Here is an 18346-nt window from a genome sequence, read left to right as displayed (position 1 = left end):
GTGCTCTTTGCTCTTCTCTCTGGTCTGGAGGGACTTCTCTGTCTCTCTGCAATCAGCAGAGCATTTCAGACAGAACCGGCACTCCTCTGTCATGTGTTCATACTGTGATATGTTTTATCTTCTTACAGGGAGCCACAGGTAGACCAGGAGACAGAGGATCCAAGGGAGAACGGGTAAGCACCTTTATTTTGTTTCTCTGAAGCTGTTTTCCATAAACACAATTCATTGTGTGTGATGGAAAAATATCACACAGAACCTAACCCAACCAAAAGGTAGTGATGTATAGAAACACATGTTTCCCCCCTTGCTTCCCCCTGCTGTGCCTAAGTATTTGATAAAGGCATCTGAAATGCAATGCATTTTGTATGCCACCATTGTATTTCTGAAACCCCTATTTATAAAGCCCTGTCACAGTCTTTTACAGTATAATCTGTTTATAAAGCCCTGTCACAGTCTTCTACAGCGTAATCTGTTTATAAAGCCCTGTCACAGTCTTCTACAGTGTAATATGTTTATAAAGCCCTGTTACAGTCTTCTACAGTGTAATCTGTTTATAAAGCCCTGTCACAGTCTTCTACAGTGGAATCTGTTCCCAAACGCTAGTCACGGCGGTTTGTAGGAGAGCTAAGATACATCGTGACAGAATTGGCCACAGTCCCTGGAGATCTGTATCTGAGTGGGCTCAATCGGGGTAATGGCTGGATGAGGACTGACTGTGTAATGCTGAGGCGTTGGTAGCTACAGTATCAGCCCAAAGTCAGACTGGCCTTATGCCAATGCTCTATCAGAATGCCTCCGGTACAGTCTGGAGTGGGACTGACAACAACCCCCTCACCCTTTTATTTAACCAGGCAAGTCAATTAAGAATATTTTCTTATTTACAATGATGGCCTAGCTAAATAAAGTGATTGTAGATCTGAATTGGAAACCGGAGGGTGTACTGTAAACCAAATGGCAGTAGCTCACCAGCTAGCTAGATTTAGCCATTATACATATCGGTATATTTGAATGTATCTGTATTGTTTTATATTGTCAGGTATTACTGCACTGTTGGAGCTAGGAACATAAGTATTTCACTACACCCTTCCATAACATCTGCTAAATATGTGTACATGACCAATACAATTTGATTTGATTGTTCTTTACTGATCTCCTATTGCAGGGGGACCCAGGGATACCTGGAGCGAGGGGAGTCCAAGGGGAGAGGGGAAGGACAGGAGACCCAGGAATAGTGGGACCTATCGGGCCCCAAGGCCACCGAGGAGACCCTGGTCCACCAGGTCCCATTGCATCACCAAGCCCTCTGGTACGTTGGTTATATCTACTCCAAACACACCAAGCCCTTTGGTACGTTGGTTATATCTCCTCCAAACACACCAAGCCCTCTGGTACATTGTTATATATCTCCTCCAAACACACCAAGCCCTCTGGTATGTTGGTTCTATCTCCTCCAAACACACCAAGCCCTCTGATACATTGTTATATATCTCCTCCAAACACACCAAGCCCTCTGGTATGTTGGTTATATCTCCTCCAAACACACCAAGCCCTCTGGTACATTGTTATATATCTCCTCCAAACACACCAAGCCCTCTGGTACGTTGTTAGATATCTCCTCCAAACACACCAAGCCCTCTGGTACGTTGTTATATATCTCCCCCAAACACACCAAGCCCAATGGTACGTTGGTTATATCTCCTCCAAACACACCAAGCCCTCTGGTACGTTGTTATATATCTCCTCCAAACACACCAAGCCCTCTGGTACGTTGGTTATATCTCCTCCAAACACACCAAGCCCTCTGATACATTGTTATATATCTCCCCCAAACACACCAAGCCCTCTGGTACGTTGGTTATATCTCCTCCAAACACACCAAGCCCTCTGGTACGTTGTTATATATCTCCCCCAAACACACCAAGCCCAATGGTACGTTGGTTATATCTCCTCCAAACACACCAAGCCCTCTGGTACGTTGTTATATATCTCCTCCAAACACACCAAGCCCTCTGGTACGTTGGTTATATCTCCTCCAAACACACCAAGCACTCTGGTACGTTGTTATATATCTCCCCCAAATACACCAAGCCTTCTGGTACGTTGGTTATATCTCCCCAAATACACCAAGCCTTCTGGTACGTTGGTTATATCTCCCCAAACACACCAAGCCCTCTGGTACGTTGGTTATATCTCCCCCAAACACACCAAGCCCTCTGGTACGTTGTTATATATCTCCCCCAAATACACCAAGCCTTCTGGTACGTTGGTTATATCTCCCCAAAACACACCAAGCCCTCTGGTATGTTGGTTATATCTCCTCCAAACACACCAAGCCCTCTGGTACGTTGGTTATATCTCCCCAAAACACACCAAGCCCTCTGGTACATTGGTTATATATCTCCCCCGAACACACCAAGCCCTCTTGTACGTTATTATATCTCCCCCAAACACACCAAGCCCTCTGGTACGTTATATCTCCCCCAAACACACCAAGCCCTCTGGTACGTTGTTATATATCTCCTCCAAACACACCAAGCCCTCTGGTACGTTGGTTATATCTCCCCAAAACACACCAAGCCCTCTGGTACATTGTTATATATCTCCCCCGAACACACCAAGCCCTCTTGTACGTTATTATATCTCCCCCGAACACACCAAGCCCTCTGGTACGTTATATCTCCCCCAAACACACCAAGCCCTCTGGTACGTTGTTATATATCTCCCCCGAACACACCAAGCCCTCTTGTACGTTGGTTATATCTCCCCAAAACACACCAAGCCCTCTGGTACATTGTTATATATCTCCCCCGAACACACCAAGCCCTCTTGTACGTTATTATATCTCCTCCAAACACACCAAGCCCTCTGGTACGTTGTTATATATCTCCCCCAAACACACCAAGCCCTCTGGTACGTTGGTTATATCTCCCCCAAATACACCAAGCCCTCTGGTACATTGGTTATATCTCCCCCAAACACATCAAGCCCTCTGGTACGTTGGTTATATCTCCCCCAAACACACCAAGCCCTCTGGTACGTTGTTATATATCTCCTCCAAACACACCAAGCCCTCTGGTACATTGTTATATATCTCCTCCAAACACACCAAGCCCTCTGGTACGTTGGTTATATCTCCTCCAAACACACCAAGCCATCTGGTACGTTGGTTATATCTCCCCCAAACACACCAAGCCCTCTGGTACGTTGGTTATATCTCCCCCAAACACACCAAGCCCTCTGGTACGTTGGTTATATCTCCTCCAAACATACCAAGCCCTCTGGTACGTTGTTATATATCTCCTCCAAACACACCAAGCCCTCTGGTACGTTGTTATATATCTACTCCAAACACACTAAGCCATCTGGTACGTTGGTTATATCTCCCCCAAACACACCAAGCCCTCTGGTACGTTGTTATATATCTCCTCCAAACACACCAAGCCCTCTGGTACGTTGTTATATATCTCCTCCAAACACACCAAGCCCTCTGGTACGTTGTTATATATCTACTCCAAACACACTAAGCCATCTGGTACGTTGGTTATATCTCCCCCAAACACACCAAGCCCTCTGGTACGTTGGTTATATCTCCTCCAAACACACCAAGCCCTCTGGTACATTGGTTATATATCTCCCCCGAACACACCAAGCCCTCTTGTACGTTATTATATCTCCCCCAAACACACCAAGCCCTCTGGTACGTTATATCTCCCCCAAACACACCAAGCCCTCTGGTACGTTGTTATATATCTCCTCCAAACACACCAAGCCCTCTGGTACGTTGGTTATATCTCCCCAAAACACACCAAGCCCTCTGGTACATTGTTATATATCTCCCCCGAACACACCAAGCCCTCTTGTACGTTATTATATCTCCCCCGAACACACCAAGCCCTCTGGTACGTTATATCTCCCCCAAACACACCAAGCCCTCTGGTACGTTGTTATATATCTCCCCCGAACACACCAAGCCCTCTTGTACGTTGGTTATATCTCCCCAAAACACACCAAGCCCTCTGGTACATTGTTATATATCTCCCCCGAACACACCAAGCCCTCTTGTACGTTATTATATCTCCTCCAAACACACCAAGCCCTCTGGTACGTTGTTATATATCTCCCCCAAACACACCAAGCCCTCTGGTACGTTGGTTATATCTCCTCCAAACACACCAAGCCATCTGGTACGTTGGTTATATCTCCCCCAAACACACCAAGCCCTCTGGTACGTTGGTTATATCTCCCCCAAACACATCAAGCCCTCTGGTACGTTGGTTATATCTCCTCCAAACATACCAAGCCCTCTGGTACGTTGTTATATATCTCCTCCAAACACACCAAGCCCTCTGGTACGTTGTTATATATCTACTCCAAACACACTAAGCCATCTGGTACGTTGGTTATATCTCCCCCAAACACACCAAGCCCTCTGGTACGTTGTTATATATCTCCTCCAAACACACCAAGCCCTCTGGTACGTTGTTATATATCTCCTCCAAACACACCAAGCCCTCTGGTACGTTGTTATATATCTACTCCAAACACACTAAGCCATCTGGTACGTTGGTTATATCTCCCCCAAACACACCAAGCCCTCTGGTACGTTGGTTATATCTCCTCCAAACACACCAAGCCCTCTGGTACGTTGGTTATATCTCCTCCAAACACACCAAGCCCTCTGGTACGTTGGTTATATCAACTCCAAACACACCAAGCCCTCTGGTACATTGTTATATATCTACTCCAAACACACCAAGCCCTCTGGTACATTGGTTATATCTCCTCCAAACATACCAAGCCCTCTGGTACGTTGTTATATATCTCCTCCAAACACACCAAGCCCTCTGGTACGTTGTTATATATCTACTCCAAACACACTAAGCCATCTGGTACGTTGGTTATATCTCCCCCAAACACACCAAGCCCTCTGGTACGTTGTTATATATCTCCTCCAAACACACCAAGCCCTCTGGTACGTTGTTATATATCTACTCCAAACACACTAAGCCATCTGGTACGTTGGTTATATCTCCCCCAAACACACCAAGCCCTCTGATACGTTGGTTATATCTCCCCCAAACACACCAAGCCCTCTGGTACGTTGGTTATATCTCCCCCAAACACACCAAGCCCTCTGGTACGTTGGTTATATCTCCTCCAAACACACCAAGCCCTCTGGTACGTTGGTTATATCAACTCCAAACACACCAAGCCCTCTGGTACATTGTTATATATCTCCTCCAAACACACCAAGCCCTCTGGTACGTTGTTATATATCTCCCCCAAACACACCAAGCCCTCTGGTACGTTGTTATATATCTACTCCAAACACACTAAGCCATCTGGTACGTTGGTTATATCTCCCCCAAACACACCAAGCCCTCTGGTACGTTGTTATATATCTCCTCCAAACACACTAAGCCATCTGGTACGTTGGTTATATCTCCTCCAAACACACCAAGCCATCTGATACATTGTTATATATCTCCCCCAAACACACCAAGCCCTCTGGTACGTTGTTAGATATCTCCTCCAAACACACCAAGCCCTCTGGTACGTTGTTATATATCTCCTCCAAACACACCAAGCCCTCTGGTACGTTGTTATATATCTCCCCCAAACACACCAAGCCCTCTGGTACGTTATATCTCCCCCAAACACACCAAGCCCTCTGGTACGTTGTTATATATCTCCCCCAAACACACCAAGCCCTCTGGTACGTTATATCTCCCCCAAACACACCAAGCCCTCTGGTACGTTGTTTATATCTCCCACAAACTGGCCAAGTCTAGCCAAACTCCCATCTTGAATGATGTTGAATAAAGGTGTTATCAAGGTTGTTATGAATGATCCTGTAACACTCATAAAGGTGTCCTGACCTGTTTTATAAAGGTGTTGTGAATGTCTTATGCACACCCGAGATCTCCCAACACTCATAGTCCAACCGTATACCCATAGACTCTGGGAATTGGAAATTCATGCTCCACATTTTTGTGTGTGTTTGTCTATACCCGCCCATAAAATCATAAAATCAAAGACTATCCTCAGTCACACATAATTAAAGCATCTAAACATCCTCCTTTCTTCGGTGGTCTGAGTAATTAGCGGATATTCTATTTCTCTGTAAATGAATACAGTACTGCAGTAGCATAGAGTTGTGTGGAGCTGTGTGGAGCAACATATGACACAGCAGATAACAGATAGGCATAATGAAGCCTGCTAGGTTGTTTCTGCTCCTCACCTCCCACTCCTGATCAGCTCAACCCCACAGGGGGGTCAGGAGAGAGGGAAGGAGAGAAGGGCTAGAGAGAGAGGGGTGGAGAGAGGGAGAAGGAGAGAAGACTAGAGGGAGAGCGACGGAGAGAGAGAGAGAGAGAGAGAGAGAGAGAAGGAGAGAGGACTAGAGAGAGAGGAGCGGAGAGAGGGAAGGAGAGAGGGCTATAGAGAGAGGAGTGGAGAGCGGGAAGGAGAGAGGGCTATAGAGAGCGAGAGAAGGAGAGAGGGCTAGAGAGAGAGGGAAGGAGAGAGGGAAAGAGAGAGAGGGGTGGTGAAAGAGGGATATGGAAAACAGAAAAGACAGAGAAATGAGAGAGATGGAGAGAGATGGAGGAAATGAGAGAGAGGGAGGAAAGAGGAGAGAGGGAGGAAAGGAGAGAGGGAGGAAAGGAGAGAGAGGGAGGAAATGAGAGAGAGGGAGGAAAGAAGAGAGAGTAATTGCTTGCTGTTTGGGGTTTTAGGCTGGGTTTCTGTACAGCACTTTGATATATCAGCTGATGTAAGAAGGGCTATATAAATACCTTTGATTTGATTTGATTTGAAAGGAGAGAGAGGGAGGAAAGGAGAGAGAGGAATAGAGAGAAGGAGAGAGATGGAGAGAGCGTGGGAGTGAGGAGAGAGAGAGAAGGAGAGAGTTGGAGAGAGCATGGGAGTGAGGAGAGAGAGAAGGAGAGAGCTGGAGAGAGCATGGGAGTGAGGAGAGAGAGAAGGAGAGAGCTGGAGAGAGTGTGGGAGTGAGGAGAGAGAGGAGAGAGCTGGAGAGAGGGTGGGAGTGAGGAGAGCACTGCAGAGGATCGAAAAACACCTCTGTGTGTCACAGCTATTTTACACGCGGCATGCAGAGGGTTACATAACACAACAGAGATTAAAGACTTCTGAATGCCAAGAAAACAAGTACTAAAGGGTTACCCTCCTATATCTTTCTCTCATAGAACAGAACAGTACAGTGACCCTATTAAACAGAAAAGTACATTGGCAACTCTTCCGCGGTATTCAGCACTGCCAAAATACAAGTATCCTGTTTTTAAACCAGTCGCAATAGAACACGATAATATTTGAGTGATCAATATCGATGTTCGAAAATGTCCCTGAATATTGTTACTTTAATACCTTTATGCTGCCAGGGTTTTGTTCCATCCTCTCCTCTACCTATCAAGACACAGACAATATGAAGAACCTTTTAGAAAATGGCCCACAGATGATCACAGTTCATTGTAACAGTATATGAGGTTTAAGCTCTGATTGCAAAGATGTTTCAAACACACAAGTCCCTGTTTTTCTCCCTGGGTTTATTCTAGTTGTTCATACTTAGAAATCCCATTCCTTTATCCGTACCACTTTCTGGAGTCCACCAGAAATACGGTATTATAATGCATTTATCAGTCTTTTCTATGGGCAGTCAGAAGAATATAGAACTCTAAAAGAACATTTTCATAGTTCCGATTTCCATTCCATTCTGTTGCTAAAGTTCTCCTCTACAATTCAAGGCTCTCTCCACACAAACATTCTGAGCAAACAGCAATCTTACTTTAAGCTTGAGATAGATGGCAGGGACAGGGAGACAGGGAGAGAGGAGTTGATTATTATGCCATGAAGCATTGCATCTCTTTATCGCTGAAGACGCTGCAATTTTATAACACGTTGAATAAAACATGAACTACTGCTGTCTCGCTAATTACATTTTCTTAATCTGTTAAAGACGTTTTGGTTAAGTTTGTGTTATTCTGTTTCTGTTTCTCTCTCTTGTGCCTGTCTGTCTGTCTGTCTGTCTGTATCTCTCTGTCTTTCACACACTCTCTCTCTCTCTCTCTCTCTCTCTCTCTCTCTCTCTCTCTCTCTCTCTCTCTCTCTCTCTCTCTCTCCTCTCTCTCTCTCTCTCTCTCTCTCTCTCTCTCCCTCTCCCTCTCCCTCTCACAGAATGATGCCAATTCCATGGAGGAAATTAAAATGTTTATCCGGAATGAAGTATTGCGGTTGTTTGAAGGTACAGCTGTTACGTCTGAATCCCAACTTGTTGTCGACCCAATTTATCCTTCAGGGGGTCCCTTTGTTTTCTCCTCACTCTTTTAAGGATTTCAGGATTTCTAAATCGGGGGGGAAATCTAAATTGGATATTGTTGCCTTAGTTCTTCAGGAAGTAAAAGAGTCCCAAGTAAGAGAATAGTTCATGCTGGGTGAAGGTATTTTATTGTTCTGCCACTGTGTTGTGATATTGAATGGCAGTGTGGTATGCAAGCCTCAGTTTAGTACACATCCTAACTAACTAATGAGCTATTCTACCGTTTTATGTTTTCTGATACAGAATTTCAATTTGAGAGCTTGGGCCTGTAAGGTTCTGTCTGAGTTATGGACATATCGTTGTTCTGTTCAATGTTTTCTACCTATATAGTAGTCTAAATAGCCCAATTCATGTTGTTAAATTCAAAATAATCAAATATTGCTGACACCATTCAAACCAATGAGGGTTTGGAACTGTAAAGCCAATTATCTCGGAATCATCTTTTTGCAGATAGAACCTTTAGTCACAAGCTCTTGAATTGTCTATCACATGCAGAGAGTGTTGGTATATTATCAAATCAAATCAAATCAAACGTTATTAGTCACATGCGCCGAATACAACAGGTGTAGACCTTACAGTGAAATGCTTACTTAACCAACAATGCAGTTTAAAAAAATACGGATAAGAATAATAAATAAAAGTAACAAGTAATTAAAGAGCAGCAGTAAAATAACAATAGCGAGAATATATTCAGGGGGGTACCGGTACAGAGTCAATGTGTGGGGACACCGGTTAGTTGAGGTAATATGTACATGTAGGTAGAGTTATTAAAGTGACTATGCATAGATGATAACAACAGAGAGTAGCAGTGGTGTAAAAGAGTGGAAGGGGGGGCCAATGCAAATAGTCTGGGTAGCCATTTGATTAGATGTTCAGAAGTCTTATGGCTTGGGGGTAGAAGCTGTTTAGAAGCCTCTTGGACCTAGACTTGGCCCTCCGGTACCGCTTGCCGTGCGGTAGCAGAGAGAACAGTCTATGAATAGGCTGGCTGGAGTCTTTGACAATTGTTAGGGCCTGGTATGTACTGGGCCGTACGCACTATCCTCTGTAGTGCCTTGCGGTTGGAGGCCGAGCAGTTGCAATACCAGGCAGTGATGCAACCAGTCAGGATGCTCTCGATGGTGCAGCTGTAGAACCTTTTGAGGATCTGAGGACCCGTGCCAAATCTTTTCAGTCATCCTGAGGGGGAATAGGTTTTGTTGTGCCCTCTTCACGACTGTCTTGGTGTGCTTGGACCATGTCAGTTTGTTGGTGAAGTGGACACCAAGGAACTTGAAGCTCTCAACCTGCTCCACTACAGCCCCGTCGATTTGAATGGGGGCGTGCTCGGTCCTCTTTTTCCTGTAGTCCACAATCATCTCCTTTGTCTTGATCACGTTGAGGGAGAGGTTGTTGTCCTGGCACCACACGGCCAGGTCTCTGACCTCCTCCCTATAGGCTGTCTCATCGTTGTCGGTGATCAGGCCTACCACTGTTGTGTCATTGGCAAACTTAATGCTGGTGTTGGAGCAGTGCCTGGCCGTGGAGTCATGAGTGAACAGGGAGTACAGGAGGGGATGAGCACGCACCCCTGAGGGGCCCCTGTGTTGAGGATCAGCGTGGCGGATGTGTCGTTACCTATCCTTCCCACCTGGGGCCAGCCCGTCAGGAAGTGCAGGATCCAGTTGCAGAGGGAGGTGTTTAGTCCCAGGGTCCTTAGCTTATTGATGAGCTTCGAGGGCACTATGGTGTTGAACGCTGAGCTGTAGTCAATGAATAGCATTCTCACATAGGTGTTCCTTTTGTCTAGGTGGGAAGGGACAGTGTGGAGTGCAATAGAGATTGCATCATCTGTGGATCTGTTGGGGTGGTGTGCAAATTGGAGTGGGTTTAGGATTTCTGGGATAATGGTGTTGATGTGAGCCATGACCAGTCTTTCAATGCACTTCATGGCTACAGATGTGAGTGCTATGGGTCGGTAGTCATTTAGGCAGGTTACCTTAGTGTTCTTGGGCACAGGCACTATGGTGGTCTGCTTAAAACATTTTGGTATTACAGACTCGGACAGGGAGAGGTTGTAAATGTCAGTGAAGACACTTGCCAGTTGGTCAGTGTATGCTCACAGTACACGTCCTGGTAATCCCTCTGGCCCCATGGCCTTGTGAATGTTGACCTGTTAAAAGGTCTTACACACATCGCCTGCAGAGAGCGTGATGACACAGTCTTCCAGAACAGCTGGTGCTCTCATGCATGTTTCAGTGTTATTTGCTTCGAAGCGAGCATAGAAGTAGTTTAGCTCGTCTGGTAGGCTCGTGTCACTGGGCAACTCTCGGCTGTGCTTCACTTTGTAATCTGTAATGGTTTGCAAGCCCTGCCACATCTGACGAGCATCAGAGCCAGTGTAGTACGATTCGATCTTTGTCCTGTATTGACTCTTTGCCTGTTTGATGATTCGTCAGAGAGCATAGCGTGATTTATTATGAGCTTCCAGATTAGAGTCCCGCTCCTTGAAAGTGGCAGCTCTAGCCTTTAGCTCAGTGCGGATGTTGCCTGGCTTCTGGTTGGGGTATGTACGTATGGTCACTGTGGGGACGACGTCGTCAATGCACTTATTGATGAAGCCAATGACTGATGGGGTGTTTTCCTCAATTCCATCGGAGGAATCCCAGAACATATTCCAGTCTGTGCTAGCAAAACAGTCCTGTAGCTTAGCGTCTGCTTCATCTGACCACTTTTTTATTGATCTAGTCACTGGTGCTTCCTGCTTTAATTTTTGCTTGTAGGCTGGAATCAGGAGGATAGAATTATGGTCAGATTTGCCAAATGGAGGGCGAGGGAGAGCTTTGTATGCATCTCTGTGTGTGGAGTAAAGGTGGTCCAGAGTTGTTTTCCCTGTGGTTGCACATTTAACATGCTGATCGAAACTTTGGAAAACGGATTCAAGTTTCCCTGCGTTGAAGTCGCCGGCTATTAGGAGCGCTGCCTCTGGGTGAGCATTTTCTTGTTTGCTAATGGCGGAATACAGCTCCTTCGATGCTGTCTTAGTGCCAGCCTCAGTCTGTGGTGGTATGTAAACAGCTACAAAAAATACACATGAAAACTCTCTAGGTAGATTGTGTGGTCTACAGCTTATCATGAGATACACTACCCTAGGCGAGCAATAGCTGGAGACTTCCTTAGATATCGTGCACCAGCTGTTATTTATAACCAGCCAGCTGTATGTTGATAGTGTCGTCGTTCAGCCACGACTCCGTGAAGCATAAGATATTACAGTTTTGAATGTCCCGTTGGTAGTTTAATCTTTCGCGTAGGTCATCTATTTTATTGTCCAAAGATTGCACGTTTGCTAGCAGAATGGAAGGGGGTGTTTAATCGATTGACTACGAATTCTCAGAAGGCAGCCCGCCCTCTGGCCCCTTTTTCTCTGCCTCTTCTTCATGCAAATCACGGGAATCTGGGCCTGTTCCCGAGAAGCAGTATATCGTTCACGTCGGGCTCGTCAGACTCGTTAAAGGAAAAAAAGATTCTGCCAGTCCGTGGTGAATAATCACGGTCCTGATGTCCAGAAGTTATTTTTCGGTCATAAGAGACAGTAGCGGCAACATTATGTACAAAATAAGTACAAAAATAAGTTACAAACAACGCAAATAAACGAACAAAAATACACAATCGGTTGGGGACACGTAAAACGCCAGCCTTCTTCCCCGACACCATTGTTACAATGATACAGAATGTGAATTGTCTATTACTTGTAGAGAGTGCTGGTATTATTATGATACAGAATGTGAATTGTCTATCACTTGCAGACATTGTTGGTATTATTGTAATACAGAATTTTTATGTCACTCACCAGAGAGACTATCAAGCCATGTCATGCAGAAGACGCCGGCGGCCATTTTAGCGGCGCAGGTTCGACAGGGTTCTCCCGGTCCCCCTGGCAACGACGGATCCCCAGGGCCTCCAGGGGAAGAAGGCCCACCCGGCCCTCAAGGTAAGAACCACAGGCTGCTAAAACCACTGGAGACATAAAGTAATGCTCCTCCACACTCTGTCTAACACCAGCATAATAGATCTACATCTGAATAGAATATAAGAAAATAAGTTCTGTTCTACTCTACTCTCCTCTACTCTACTCTACTCTACTCTACTCTACTCTATTCTTATTTTCTCTTCTCTTTTATACCCTTCTCTTCAATTGTCATCTTTTCTGCTCTACCCTAATCTGCTCTGCTCTACTCTACTCTGCTCTACTCTACTGTGCTCTACTCTATTCTACTCTATTCTGTTCTACTCTACTCTACTCTATTCTATTCTACTCTATTCTTCTTTTCTCTTGTTTTCTTTTATACTATTCTTCTATTTTCATCTAATCTGCTCTGCTCTATTCTACTCTAATCTGCTCTGCTCTACTCTACTGTGCTCTACTCTACTGTGCTCTACTCTACTCTGCTCTACTCTACTGTGGTCTACTCTACTCTATTCTACTCTATTCTATTCTATTCTATTCTACTCCTCTCCTCTCCTCTCTTCTCTACCACCTCACTCCATTCCTCTCTACTCCTCTCCATTTCTATTCTCTCCTCTCTTCTCCACTCCTATCTACCACCTCTCTCCATTCCTCTCTTCTCCACTCCACTCCTATCTTATCCTCTCCACTCCACTCCTATCTTCTCCTCTCCACTCCTCTCCACTCCTCTCCTTTCCACTTCCCTCCACTCCACTCCTCTCTAACACCTCTCTACCACCCTTCTCCACTTCTCTCCACTTCTCTCCTCTCCACTTCACTCCTCTCTACTCTGACCACATCTGCTACACTATAACCTGACCTGAAGTAATACATAACAGCCTTTAATACAGCTCAAAGCTACTTTTTGAATGAAGGGAAGTTGTGTATGTGTGCAGGTGTATTCATGTGTTATTACTGAGTTTGGTGGTGTACTTTAGCTCACCTGAGTACCTGCCTTCAAGCCAGTAGCAGGGGAGCTCAGGTCACTGAGTTGAAACAAAAAGGATCTTACAGTCTAAATTGAATAAACAATGTAGCTTCTAATACCCAAAGGCCCTGTAGTTATGTGTTGTGATGGAGACAGAAGGAAGAGAAAAGTACTACTCTTTTAGGGAAGATGTGTTGCTGAAACGAGAGAGTGAAATAAAAAGTACTGCTGTTTTAGGAAAGATGTGTTGCTGAAACAAGAGAGTGAGGAGAATTGGAAAATATATTTGCTTTCTTTCAGAGGTTGTTTGTGTGGACGTCTGGGGGACTGAATGAAAGTGAATGGACACTTCTGTGTTGTAAGGATTCATAGGTATTTCTCTCCTGCTAGCCAGATATATCAATACAGACTGAAGGGATGAGATGGAGAGACGGGGGGACGGAAAGGAGGAGTGTGGTGCTGTTGGTGAACAACATAGCTGAGCCGTCTCTCTCTCTCTCTTTCTTTTTGTCTTTCTTTTTTTTCTCTCTCTCTCTCTCTCTCTCGCTCGCTCGCTCTCTCTGTGATAATATGAAGACAAATGAAGAATTGGGCGGAGAATAAGAGAAAGTAATATCAGTTTGGACAGGAAAGAGCACCACGATTGATACCTCACTCCCCTCAACTCCACGAAAAACAAAGCTCTGGTAAAATGTAAAAGGAAAGGAGAGAGGGTGGAGAGTGGACATCCTTTATCAAACCCTGGGCAACTCCCTGACTGCTCAGCTCACACAAACAACCTCCTTCATCAATAACGACTCTGACTGCTCAGCTCACACAAACACACTCCTACATCAATAACAATTTGATTTGCTACCTCTATAAGACATTGAATAGAATTACCTAGCAAGCTGCGCCCACTGTGCAGTCTCTTATAGGTCCTCTTGTAAGAGCCATGCAGGTTCTAGTGATGAATTATACTGCTAAACATATAAGGGCTTTGTGGTTCCATGTAGATCCCGTTTGAGAGCAATGTTTATAAAGAGAGTCATCGATTGAACCCTTATTGGTTCAATATAGTACCATCTCTTCTAGCAGTGCCATGTGTCCTATGGTGACAGGGTAAATAAAATGCCATGGAATGTGTTGGTCCTTATGTCTTAGAGCAGGGGTGGGCAGCTCCAGTCCTCCAGGGCCTGATTGGTGTCACACGTTTTCTCCATCCCCAGAAAACACAGCTGATTAATCAACTTGCATTCTAAACGGAGGATCATGATTAGGTGATTATTGGAGTCAGGTGTGTTAGCGGGAGCGAAAACTGTGACACCAATCAGGCCCTCGAGGACTGGAATTGCCCACCCCTACTTAGAGCAGGGACATCTAGCTACCTCACAGTGTTCCGTTTATCTAACTACCAGTGTTAACGTTGATACAGTATAACTGACTACGAGTATGATAATATGCGGCTGTCAACAATTACAATGTAACTACCAAGTGAATGTATTTAATCTACTGTGTCTAGACCATGTTTCCCAAACTGGGTCCTGGGGACCACAAGGGGGCATGTTTTGGTTTATGCCCTAGAACTACACAGCTGTTCTAATATTCAACTCATCATAAAGCTTTGATTATTTGAATCAGCTGTGTAGTGCTAGGGCACCAAAACGTGCCCCCCTTAGGGTCCCCAGGACCCAGTTTGGGAAACGCTGGTCTAGGCTAATCGTATTCATCATATTAAGTAACAACTGACCTGTTTCTATTGCTTTAATGGTTTTCCCTGTTTGATTTGATATGCTTCAATGTCCTGTCTGTTTGATTTGATATGCTTCAATGTCCTGTCTGTTTGATTTGATATGCTTCAATGTCCTGTCTGTTTATTTGATATGCTTCAATGTCCTGTCTGTTTGATATGCTTCAATGTCCTGTCTGTTTGATTTGATATGCTTCAATGTCCTGTCTGTTTATTTGATATGCTTCAATGTCCTGTCTGTTGATTTGATATGCTTCAAAGTCCTGTCTGTTTGATTTGATATGCTTCAATGTCCTGTCTGTTTGATTTGATATGCTTCAATGTCCTGTCTGTTGATTTGATATGCTTCAATGTCCTGTCTGTTGATTTGATATGCTTCAATGTCCTGTCTGTTTTATTTGATATGCTTCAATGTCCTGTCTGTTTTATTTGATATGCTTCAATGTCCTGTCTGTTGATTTGATATGCTTCAATGTCCTGTCTGTTGATTTGATATGCTTCAATGTCCTGTCTGTTTGATTTGATATGCTTCAATGTCCTGTCTGTTTTATTTGATATGCTTCAATGTCCTGTCTGTTTTATTTGATATGCTTCTAAGTGGTTCTAATCAAAATGCAGCTTCTTCTTTACTAATAATTATTTGTTGGGAAAATCAAGAGGAAAATGTCTCTTGGGGTAAATCAGAAATAAATTCAACAACTTTTTAATTCTGCCGTTGTTGACTTGTGCCTCCTCTCCTCCACACGGCTGGGGAGAGAGAGGGAGGGAGAGAGAGAGAGAGAGAGTGAGGGAGAGAGGTAGGTAGGTAGAGAGGGAGGGAGAGAGAGAGAGGGAGAGAGGGAGAGAGAGAGGGAGAGAGAGAGGGAGAGAATGAGGGAGAGAGTGAGGGAGGGAGAGAGGGAGTTTGGGCTAATATTTTCTCATTATGTCTGTCATCCTCCACTGGAGAGCATCTCTCCTCTGGAATATCCAATTTGACTTCCTCTCAAATGTGCCAAAATGAAGAGTTTATGAAGAAAAATAACCCCTCTGCTGGATTCACACTCTCTTCTTGACTCATGGATTTGATATGACTTGGGGCTATGATCTGTCAAACTATTGAAGTACATCCATAGACATAGATCCATGGATACAGGTTCCAAATTATGTTCATTGTGGGGATGGGGGATTAGGGGGTTTGTAGATGTTCTTACATAACTTTGTCACTGTTTGATGTTATCATTATTGGGTCATCTTTGCCATTTATTTCACATTTTTGGACTTATGTCATTATTTTTATTGACCTCTGTCACTGCGTTTTTAACTTTCATTGTATTTTATAAGACAGGCTTTCTTCCCATACACATGTACCATAATCAAGATTTATAAATCCATCATGCTTGTTTTACGTTGACATTTATTTGGCCAGTTTGCCATATTACGATTGTGTATTACACCTTGCCATTCATCTTGGGTTTGTTCATTGTTTTGTTTTGTTTTGTTTTATCTAATGTATTTGATGCACTAAGCATTTGCACCTGCTATTTCAGAGAGAGTAAAAAACACATAAAAGCTAATAAAAGGAATACAGTCAGTAGCCAGTAGGTATGACTGCATTGATTGTATTGTAAAGCCATGAGGCAGGTGTGGATACTTAGTGAATCAGCCACTAAGTACAGTCTACAGTTCCCTTTCCAGCATCTAGGCAGTTTCTTAATCACTGTCATTTACACAGCAGTGTCCCCCTGGCTCTCTGTGCTGCTTTCTGTTGGTCAATGAAGCTGGGAAACACAATGCTGCTTGTCAATGTATCTGATGGATGTCGGTCCCCTCAGTGGATCAATACTTCATGTCCTCTTCATTTCCCGTGGGCCTATGCAGTGGTTTGATGTTTTAAAGGTGAAATCTGGGATTTGTACAGCAATTTTTTTTTTTTACTTTTAAATTAATAATATATAGCCATTGATTCCTAAAGAATATAAGTTATGAATGCCTCATGAGCTTAGTAGAACTGTCTTACACTGTCAGTGTAATTGTAAACAAACACTGTATAGCTTCAAAATGTGGTTAAAACGATCATTTGATCTCCTGGATGGTCAGTTCTTGCATCCATAGCTCCGTCTATGAATTTAAGAGTGGTTATATTTATTCAGCCACATCTCTCAGCTGTTATACCAACAAAAGTGGTGGGGCTGGAGCGGCCGCTTTGTTGTTGTTTGAATTACGGACTACAGCTTTAAGGTACAGTGCTATTCTTTCCCATGGAATGCTACAGTATGCCAGCTCCCTGAGTGAGGGTTGGAGGCGCCGTGCGTGTTTGAAAGGAGAGTCATGATAGTCTGCTCTGTGTGGAATGTCTCTCACCAGGAATCCATTTTAGGAAATTCACAAGCCTTTTCTCTCTGAGATGTTCTCTGTCTTGTAAACAGCAGCAGCAGAACATTTCACAGTTTCCCCTTTGGGCTTGGCTGGACGGCAGTGTACACACTGCTTAATACTTCTCTCAGTCAGTGTTTATGATGGTTTCCCAACTCTGGACCTGAGACTCAGTTACTTTAAGGTGCATTTTGGGGGGAAATGGTCTGCGTCTCAAATGGCATCCTATTCCCTATATAGTGCACCACTTTTGACCAGACCATTTTGGAGGCAGACCCTGTCTCCCTCCCTCCAACCAACCAACCAGCTCTCATGTTCTGGGGCTCAATTACTTTAAGATGCCTTTTGGATAAAGCCCTCCTCTAGCTCCTCAGCCCCTCTCACCTTTTGATATTGTTTGTGATCTACATTTGCTATTGCAGTGCTGTTGTTCTGTAGACTAGTTCTCCTATTCTCTCCAGTGCTTGTCATATTATCAACCTGTCTGCATGGAGAGATGACAGTTGCATTTGTGTACTGTAAGTGTTTGTGAATTTGAATGAGAAAAGAGTACAAAAGGATACTAACTCGCTTGCCAGACTCGGGAATATGCTTTCATTTCTCTGGCCTGCTTGGCCGGCCTGTGTCCTGCTGCATAATGTGCATGAGCTTGTTTTTACTGTGTTAAGAATGGTCTGTTCAGAATGTAAAATGTAATAATGTATTCAGTATATGTCTAGTTATTCATTCCCCATCCCTTTGAAAGGACTTGAAGTAGACAGGGTTTGAGGGTGTAAGTGGCTGGATGGCTTTTAGTTGGTTAAGGAGTTAGAATTGCTTGTTCAATTCATTACATTTTGGGGTCTACCTTTTTAAAGTGTGATGTGAAATTCCAGGCAGTGGAAGAAGCTACAGTACCACTTATAAAGGCATTTACAGTACCACTTCTTCTAAACGGACCAAACGCTTTTCATGAAATACTGACAGGAGGTTCAGGAAGTCAACTTCATTCCTTTCAATAAGGTTTCATGCTGA

At 44.2% G+C, this 18346-nt stretch overlaps 1 protein-coding gene across 5 annotated transcripts in view; it reads left to right on the top strand.

Moving 5' to 3' along the window:
* Positions 1-18346, top strand: part of col19a1 (collagen, type XIX, alpha 1) — a 260397-nt gene that overhangs the window by 231189 nt on the left and 10862 nt on the right. For 4 of the 5 annotated variants that reach the window (XM_082978540.1, XM_082978539.1, XM_082978535.1 and 1 more), the window contains 4 exons: positions 129-173; positions 1163-1306; positions 8194-8260; positions 12168-12305. In XM_082978540.1, the coding sequence (XP_082834666.1) occupies positions 129-173; positions 1163-1306; positions 8194-8260; positions 12168-12305 (394 nt within the window). Of the gene's footprint in view, positions 1-128; positions 174-1162; positions 1307-8193; positions 8261-12167; positions 12306-13824; positions 16589-18346 lie in introns of those variants that run through there. The other variant, XM_082978542.1, reaches the window with a different exon arrangement.

The sequence above is a fragment of the Salmo salar genome, chromosome 01 (genome assembly GCF_965601325.2).
Source record: "Salmo salar chromosome 01, fSalSal1, whole genome shotgun sequence".
NCBI classification, from domain to species: Eukaryota; Metazoa; Chordata; class Actinopteri; order Salmoniformes; family Salmonidae; genus Salmo; species Salmo salar.
This window is presented reverse-complemented; position numbering and strand designations above follow the sequence as displayed.